At 46.5% G+C, this 10,000-nt stretch overlaps 1 protein-coding gene across 1 annotated transcript in view; it reads left to right on the top strand.

Moving 5' to 3' along the window:
- Positions 1–10,000, top strand: part of ascc3 (activating signal cointegrator 1 complex subunit 3) — a 291,707-nt gene that overhangs the window by 279,170 nt on the left and 2,537 nt on the right. Inside the window, exons 42-44 of the mRNA XM_063199022.1 lie at positions 786–951; positions 4,654–4,884; positions 8,015–8,190. Of these exons, the coding sequence (XP_063055092.1) occupies positions 786–951; positions 4,654–4,884; positions 8,015–8,190 (573 nt within the window). The remainder of the gene's footprint in view (positions 1–785; positions 952–4,653; positions 4,885–8,014; positions 8,191–10,000) is intronic.

Raw genomic sequence — 10,000 nt, 5'->3', positions numbered from 1 at the left:
AACCTGTGACAAACAGTAATTTCAATAGTTTCACCATTTACATATGAACACGGCAACACTAGAATTGTCTGTGTACGTGTGTGCATGCGTGCATGCATGTGTCTTTATGTATGTTATATGCAGACACAGACATCCACACAGATTATAGGTCTTCATGTGCACAGACAAGGACATGCTGCTTTGCGGACGGACAAACATGTGCCCCAAAATCGGTCCTTCCCACACACCCACACAGCACCAGTATCACTGTTTTCGTCTTAACCCATTTTAGCCTGGAGCGACATAAACGCTGCAAGGCTCTTTAGATTTGAGGGGTTTTTTTTTATTTAAAAATGTGGGTATGTTAGAGCTGAATGAACACATTCTAATGCAAAATTAAGCTCTTTTAAATGCAACTAATGCAAAATTAAGCTCTTTTAAATGCAACTAATGCAAAATTAAGCTCTTTTAAATGCAACTCATGTCATGTTTTCATGTCCCTAGGAGGCTGAGATATTTAGGTTTTAATAGGCAGAGGGCACCCGTTCCCAAAAAGGTCTTAGACTAAAATGGGTTAATATGGAAACACACACTGGCATCCGCATCATGTCTTCAGAGGCTCTTGTGTCCCCCAGATCAAGCGCAGGGCAGTAAGTACAGTGATGCGTGCGGTGGGAAGACAATCTGAATGGTTAAGAAGAGGCTCATGGGACGGCTAGACCTCCCACCGCGTCTGGACCGCAGGGAGGAATTGATTGGCGGGTCACGTGACCACTCATGTCCTTACTCTCTGCTCCCCAAAACAGGAGGTGGGCCTCCAGATCTGGAAAATTTGGCGGCGCTGGGGGTAAAGGCGGGACTTACGACGGGCCAATCGAAAGCCTCCCTGAGCTGATGGCCGCGTGTGGCGGACAGGAGTCCACCTTCGCCGCCATGGTGAGAGAGGAGCTGCCGCCAAACCAGGTCTCCCAGGTAACGGAACGAAGCGGAAGGTTCACGCACGCACGCACGCACACACACACACACACACACACACACACACACACACACACACACACACACACACACACACACACACACACACGAATAGATGAAGGGTGTCCACACATCTCTGCACACATCTACTCTCTCTCCATAGAGCAGTTCCTCTGAGGACAGCAATTTGAGGGTGACTAAAGGTTCTCATGGGTACAGTGCCGAATACACACACACACACACACACACACACACACACACACACACACACACACATGCTTGCGAACATTGAGTAGGTTGGATTCAATATCATGATTGATTGGCTACGATAGCATGCAGGATTAGAGATGAGCCTCAGACATGCCTCTATGTGCATTACAGGCCAACAAGTGTAGTGTATGGTTCCTCTCCTCCCTCCTGGCTTTAGAAGGATCTGCACCCTCATCCAAACTGATTCCTATTTCTCTTTTTTTTCCCTTTTTTGAGAAATGGAATAGGGTGTTTGAAAAAATAGTACGTTTAACACTGAGAAATTTGAAATTTCTCAAACTTTTTTCTGCACTGTCCATGCACAAAGACTGACGGTGTGTGTGTGTGTGTGTGTGCGTGTGTGTGTGTGTGTGTGTGTGTGTGTGTGTGTGTGTGTGTGTGTGTGTGTGTGTGTGTGTGTGTGTGTGTGTGTGTGTGTGTGTGTGTGTGTGTGTGTGTGTGTGTGTGTGTGTTTGGCTGCAATGTCTGTCGGCTAATTACACATCTAATAAGAGTGTCCAGCCCCCACTGCCTCACAGCAGATGCATGCACGCACACACACACACACACACACACATATGCAGCCTATCACACACACACACACACCTCATGCCATACACATACATCCCATGCCCAACACACAGACACATCATTGCACACTCACATACAGTACAACCACCACACACACACACACACACAAGCACACACTCAACTGCCCCCCAGCACACACGCACACACGCACACACACACACACACACTCATCTGCCCTCCAACACACACACACACACACACACACACACACACACACACACACACACACACACACACACACACACACACACTCATCTGCCCTCCAACACACACACACACACACACACACACACACACACACACACACACACACACACACACACACACACACACACTCATCTGCCCTCCAACACACACACACACACACACACACACACACACACACACACACACACACACACACACACACACCCCCGGAGCCCCCTGTCCTCTCCCCCCTGCCTGTGGCGTGCTAATGAACTAATGAGATGCGCGGCTGCGTCCCAGCCTCATTGGCCGAGGCAGAGTAAGCCAGATATAAATAGCCTTGGCAGGGGGACGCTGACACTCTGCTTCTTTTTTTTCTCTTCTTTCTCTTTCTTTTCCTCTCTTTTCTTCTCTCTTTCCGCCTTTCCTTTTTCGTTTTTTTGCTCCTCTTCTCCTCCTCCGCTCTCCTGTCTGCACCTCAGTGCCACATCAAAGGGCTGCTGATCACACATCTTTAGCATTTTCAAGTGGAAAGCTGTAAAAGTGTTATTTCGTTTCTGCCTTTTTCGCCCATAGGGCACCGGTGGTCTTAATGCCTTGAAATGTGTTATTTTGTGAAGTGTTTTTGAGACCAGGTTCTCATCATCTCAGCATTTTGCTTAGCACTGTTGTGTGGGCAAGTGAACCACGGCTGTTTAGAGCAATGACGCTGAGTGCGTTTACATGCAGTTCAGTATCCCGAATATGATCGGGATATTAAGCGTTTGCGTTTGAGCATATAAACACCTTTTCCCGACTATCAGATACTGATAAATCAGGATATGCTAGGTCAGGGGTTTTCAAACGCACTGACTGTGAGCCTCCCCTTGGAGTAGGTAAAGACAATCAATGCCTACTGCAGATATTTACAGAACGTGCAACTTTCCTTGCGTGTTGCCCCGCGCCTCCCCAGGGACTCTTTGTCGCCCCCCCCAAGGAGGCACGCCTCACCAATTGAATACCACTGTGCTAGGTGGAGCGTTCTGACAGAAGTCAGGATACTGACGCATGTAAACACCTTATCCTGAATACAGGGGCTTTCCATAGAACGCTGTTGCTGGTATCCAGGCTACACGCATTTGAAGATAATTCTATAATGGCCAAGAATGTAGACCGAGATATAACACTCTGTGCTCATATAAACACCTTATCCCGAATATGAGGCATATCCCGGTTATGATCATATTGGGGATGCTGAACTGTATATAAACGCACTCACTGCCTGAATGACCCCCTGCTCCCATACGCACCACTCACAACAGCTTGAAACTAGGGATGGGATATCGGTATCGGTGTATCGGTATCGGGTTCAGATATCAACATAATTCAGAGATCGGATCGGATCGGAATTTTCCCAAAGTATCGGAATTTTCCTGATACTGACATTGAGGCGGTGTTTATACACACCCGGGTATTTTGATATACGCAGACCTCACCCTTCGGATGTGCCTTTCGTTCACAAACAAACGAAGGTTTTCCCTCTGTAAACGAAGCTCCAAAAAAACTCCGGCAAAAGTGGAGATTTTTTTAAATCTCCGGTTAGCGTTTGTATATAAACAGAGATAAACGGAGACTTGAATGGCACTACTTACGGCCCACAGGTTTAACGTATTTATGACCGCTCTCAACAGCACATGTATGCGTATTTGCCTTTGATGTGAACGAAAATATTTCGCTAAGCAAAATGTTCGTTTATCAAAATACCCAGGTATGTATAAACAGCACCTGAGACAGGTGTAATGTTAATTTCACTTGCATATTAGTTTTCAGGATGAGATTGTTACTTTTTTACTTGTTACTTTTTACTTATTAATTGGTTTCCTGTTCTTCTGACTTCCTTTTCAGACCAAATAGTCTACTTGGGCCTACCTCAAGTTGAAACCCATGCATATATGTGGTTTTGGTATAGGATCGGAGTAGTATCGGTATCGGCAGATATCCAAATTTAGATATCGGGATCGGATCGGAAGTGAAAAAATGTGTATCGTGCATCCCTACTTGAAACTCATGCTCAATCATTGTGTTTTGTAACACGACTGTTTTGTCATTGAATCACAAACATTTTTATGTTTCACTAGTTCATACCAAAGAGTCAAAGTAGTTAAGTTGTAGTCAACTGAACTTCTTTTTGGCGATAGAAAGACGTTCCATCTGTTCCGCTTTTTACTCTCTAATTCTGAAGTCAAATTATGATTCTTCTAAGACTTTTCATAGCATATGACAGTAGGTTTATTTAATAAAAGTGCAGCGGTCAGTGTGTCTGACAGTTCCACGCATCGGTAAAATCAGTGAAAGTCACTTTGAAGTGAAACATTTAACAGATGCTGTCTTTCCCTGCTGTTCAAGCTAGGCACGTTCCTCGCATCAATATTGTGTCAGTTCCCTCAGAGAATTGTTCATTTACATTTGAGAATGTCTATTGCTCAACGTGTCTATGGTGACAAGTTATTTTCAACATACGGTAATAAAACTATTTTTGATGTGTAGTTACCATAGGCGAGCGAAGCTGCTGATGCTGTAATGGCAATTTTATATGTACGATTTCATGGTTTTTTTACATTAAGGTTTGAAAAGAAACCCACAAATACTCACGCAAATACCTGCATGTGTGTCCCTGGCGTTGTGCGTCCCCAGGCGTGGAGCTTCCTGTCCCAGCTGCCGGTGGTGGAGGTGAGCGTGGGGGTGCGCGGCTGGTGGGACGGGGGTGCGGGTGCGGGTGGGGGCGAGCAAGGGGAGCGGCCCGTACCCCTCACTCTGCCCCCCTCCGGCCTGCGGGACAGCAGCAACTGGATAGCGCTCCACGCCGACCAGGAGTACGTACTGCAGGTGACCCTCAGACGCATCAGCAGCGGAGGACACCACAGGGTGAGTACTCACACACACACACACACACACACACACACACACACACACACACACACACACACACACACACACACACACACACAAACACGTGCACATACTTGTAGATACACACACTCAGGAGTATGTACTGCACGTGACACATCAGCAGCGCCAGAGGGCACCACAGAGTGTGTTGATATGCGCACACACACACATACACACACACACACACACACACACACACACACACACACACACACACACACACACACAGGAGTACCTCCTGCAAGTGACACTCAGACGCATCTGCAGCAAAGGACAGCACCGGGTCAGTGTTGATACACTGTCTCACACACTAATACTTAAAGATGTCCTCTCAACGTCATTTCATTAATATTGCTGTGTTCCCCATTGTTATTGAATGTGTTACGCGTTGGTCCTGTTTAAAAAAATGTTCTGGTTGCTTTGTTTCAATCCGTTTTTGTAAGCTAGCAAGGTGGCTTGTGGAGAAACTAGAGGGTTTTCCGGGTTTGTCGTGTATATCCGTCTCTGATTGGCTCCCTCCTCCCGCTCTGTGGAGAGATCGTCTAAGGCAGTGGTTCTCAAACTTTTTGTGTGAAGTACCACCTGAGAAAATATTGAGCTCTCCGAGTACCACCTTGACAACCAACATTAGAATATCGCAGTAAAGGCCTTCTAAATTCACCTTTTCCAGTCAATATAGGAGAGGTTCATAATGGCATCAACAGCTACAGTCACATTCAGTGCAAGTTTGTTTTTAAATGTCTTGCTTGCCTAGTAGGCCTATTATTCTGCATTATGTTTTCAGATTCATACAATTCAATATTACAAAATATGAGACCAAAGAGACATTTTCATTTGCAACAACGTGATCAGCCAAAAAATAAAAATTCTTCTAAGTACCACCAGAGATGTCTCAAGTACCACCAGTGGTACACGTACCACAGTTTGAGCACCACTGGTCTAAGGTTAGACTCGTCACATCCCCGGGTGGTACTGCACTATAGGGGCGCCGTGCAGTCCCCATTCAGGGCTGTGCTTTTTCGACAGCGACCCCTAGGCTGCAAGAACTGCGACCAGAGTGGGCAGGCTGTATGTATGAGGCTTTGTGCTCCGTTTGTATCTGAGAGTAGCAACCAGCTGATAGCTAAACTAGGTTTCGGGCCACCAGGCGTTGCTTGTTTTGAAAACAAGCAGAAAAAAATTACTCAACATGTTTTTAGAAAAATGGGTCGACATAAACCTTTGTGGACAGCGCCTTCTTTCGATGTGACGCAACACAGAAAGGCTTTCGTGATTCGCTCGTTTCTCTGCATTGTTTATGTCAATTGGGAAATACCGGGAAACACAGCCAGGTAAGGTGACGCACCGCTATGAAGCCTTGCATGTGAGTTTAACTTGGGGTGACCGTCCGATTTTCAAAAGGAGTGAGTAACACTGTGTTTTGTCCGACGTTGGCATTCACACAAACAGTACACACTAAGGCTGTAACGATATTGCATCGAACCGAGGGATCGCGGTACGCAGACCCACGAACCCCTATCGCGAACCTTCCTCGCAGAATCGCGATGCGCCCTTTTAAAGTTGTTACCCCTCAGTCTAGAAAACAGCAGGATACAGGCAAATGCTTGCATATGCGCTTAATGCTTGTATATGCGCTCAAAGACAATTAGAAATGGGGCGCACATGAGCGAGTAACACTTCCATTCACCCCTCTCTCCTGTAAAATGTTCCGTCCAACCAGCACGTGCATTGGTTGTTATTCATTGCCTGAGCAACCTCCGCGACCGCGAGACAAAAAAACTTGGGCAAACGTCGGAAGGTAAAGCACAGAAATGAACAACAGACCAAGAAGGCTTTATCAAACGTGTGAAGATTTTTTTGATTCATGCATGCGCTGATGTATATTGAGTGGAGATAGACGTTGAGCGGAGAGAGAGAAAGTGCGAGAGAGCGAGATGCTCCGCCTGCCCAAATTTGAAAGAGCTTTGAAAGAGCTCTATACGCTCATAAGAGAGTGTCTGAAGTCGGGCGAACGTTGAGGTCGATGTGGATATTAGGCAGCATTGTATCCTCCCCACATTGAAAGCCTGCTTAGCGAAAATATGCTCCATTTCAAGTCACAAAACCAAACAAAGGACAACGTGCGTGTTGCATACTGAGAACATAACTGAGGTTCATTTCGAGTTTTGTTTGTATAAGCGTGTGCGCGCTGCTGCACGATCAAAACAGTTACAAAAATATTAAACATCAAAATTAAGTGTTGCATTTCTGTAAGTAACTTAATACAACATGTTTCCTGACGAAATATGACCAGTGTTGTTTTCAGTGAATGTTTGGATATTAATTGGATAATGTTTGATAATGTGAGACTGTTGTTATGGCTACCTATAGGCCTACTGGAACCCTGACCCTTCTCTCTCCATCTCTGTCTCTCACACATGGTCAGCATCTCAGCATGATATGATCTAAGCCTATTAGTAATAAGCCTATTTTTCCTTGGTGAACTAATATCCCTTATTTCTCTGTGTTGTGCTTTGATGTCAACACCTGGGGAACAGGTTGCAGTGGTAGGCCTATATCTGCAACATCATTTAGTAGACCTAAAAAAATAATGTAGGCAAGTAAATGCAAAAAGAAAGCATAGGCCTATATATAAATATAGCCCATAATTTATTTTCTTCTTATTTTTTTCCCTTAAAAATAAATAAAATCGTGGGGCGTATCGAACCGTGGGTCATATATCGTGATACAAACCGAATCGTGGGTTGGGTGTATCGTTACAGCCTTAGTACACACACTTTGCACCATACATCTTAATGCACAAACAAGTACATGCTTTGTCATGTTGTTGTGTGTTTATGCGGATGTGCATGTAGTAACCTACGCGCGTGTGCGTGCGTGCGTGCGTGCGTGCGTGCGTGCGTGCGTGCGTGCGTGCGTGCGTGCGTGCGTGCGTGCGTGCGCCTATGCCATGACTGTATGCCTTTAGGATGAGGGCTAGATTGGTTCCTACATGGTAATGTATCTCTCTCTCTCTGTGTCTCTATCTCTATCTCTCTCTCTCTCTCTCTCTCTCTCTCTCTCTCTCTCTCTCTCTCTCTCTCTCTCTCTCTCTCTCTCTCTCCAGAGGAAGCAGGACAGTAAGGCCCAGACTCCGCGGTTCCCCAAGCCCAAAGATGAGGGCTGGTTCCTGGTGCTGGGGGAGGTGGACAAGAGGGAGCTGCTGGCCGTCAAGAGGGTCGGCTACGTCCGCACACACACCTCCGTCTCACTGGCCTTCTACACACCCGAGAGGACTGGGAAGTAAGGACACACATGCACGCGCGCGCGCGCACACACACACACACACACACACACACACACACACACACACACACACACACACACACACACACACACACACACACACACACACACACACACACACACACACACACACACAGGTACAGTACAAGGGCACTGGCAACACTGGTGCGCACACATCGGTGTCCCTCGCCTTTTACAGACACACACACACACACACACACACACACACACACACACACACACACACTAGGCTTGAAGATGAGGCTCATCTTGACATTTCAGCTGCAAGCTTTAGTATCTTCCTAACTATTTGTGAACTGTGTGCATTGACTGGCACACCCGTACATATATTCACATGCACATAGACACACACACACTCATCGAATGCTGCATACACCCTGTATTCCATCTACACTTAATTGAAACGTACCAAAAAAAAACTTTAGTCATAACATCTTTGTTTACACGGCACCTTCAAATGAACGTGAGAAAAGTGCTCTTCAGAGTCGGAATGAAGAAATGGCAAACGAGATCGGGGGGGGAACAAAAACCAGGGGAACTCTCCCAGAACTCTCAGAATAGCTCACGACACTCCGCTATTAAGACAAAGACGCCACCAGGCACGCACAGGAGCGCCACATTACATATGCTCGGAAACTATGGCAGGTTAAAATAGTAGTAACAGGAATAGCAATGTGTGTAGGGGACTTGTAGCATGTAGCGCATATGTCCACGATAGTAACCGTTTAACGAACAAGACGGCAAAAATTCTAAGCAAAATTACGAAGGTGAAAAAGGTGAGAACAAAGTTGTAATGATAACAATTCATTTGAATAATTGTAATCATTTTCCTTTCTTCCGTTAGACCGATCCAACCTGGTTTGTGCGTGTGCGTGTGCGTGCGCGCGTGCGTGTGTGTGTATGTGCGTGCATGCATGTGTGCATGCGTGCGTAGGTGATTGTGCGTGTGTGTGTGTGTGTGTATGTGCGTGCGTGCATGTGTGCGTGCGTGCGTAGGTGATTGTGCGTGTGCGTGTTCAGCTTATTCTGGTGCTCTAGACCAGTGTTTCCCAACCAGGGGTACGTGTACCACTAGGGGTACGCGAGCACACCACAGGGGGTACGCGGCAAAATGTGATAACGACAATTGAATAGAGTATAGTCATACTGGGATAAAGGAATATATAGAGAGCATGAGATAGGGGGTACTCATGGTACAACAAAAAGGCTTAGGGGGTACGCGAGTCAGAAAAGGTTGGGAAACACTGCTCTAGACATCTTGGCCGGCAACAGTCAGACATTCCGTCAGCTCGACCACCATTTCTACTCCACTCACTGCCAGACACACACACACACACACACACACACACACACACACACACACATACACATCCATACACAAACAAACAACAGCAATAGCAGTCCACCCATCCAGCTCCTGGTCTGGCCCAGTCACTGCGACGCACGCACGCACACACGTTCACACACACACATGCGCAAACACACACACACACAAACACACACACAGTGGCCTGGCTGAAGGGCCCCATTGCTGGCCTCCTCTGTGGCTTCCTGGGGTGTGTGACATGCATATCCTACACTACAGTAACACTACACGGAGGGAGCTACCATGTCAGCAGGAGAATTTATCCACTCGCAAACACACACACACACGCACGCACACACACACACACACACACAGTACACACACACACACACACATACAGTACACACGCACACATACAGTACACACGCACACACACAGTTCACACACACAGTTCACACACACACACACATACAGTACACA

This window comes from Engraulis encrasicolus, chromosome 5 (assembly GCF_034702125.1).
Source record: "Engraulis encrasicolus isolate BLACKSEA-1 chromosome 5, IST_EnEncr_1.0, whole genome shotgun sequence".
NCBI classification, from domain to species: Eukaryota; Metazoa; Chordata; class Actinopteri; order Clupeiformes; family Engraulidae; genus Engraulis; species Engraulis encrasicolus.
The sequence above is the reverse complement of the archived record's forward strand: the minus strand, read 5'-3'. Positions and strand labels throughout refer to the sequence as shown.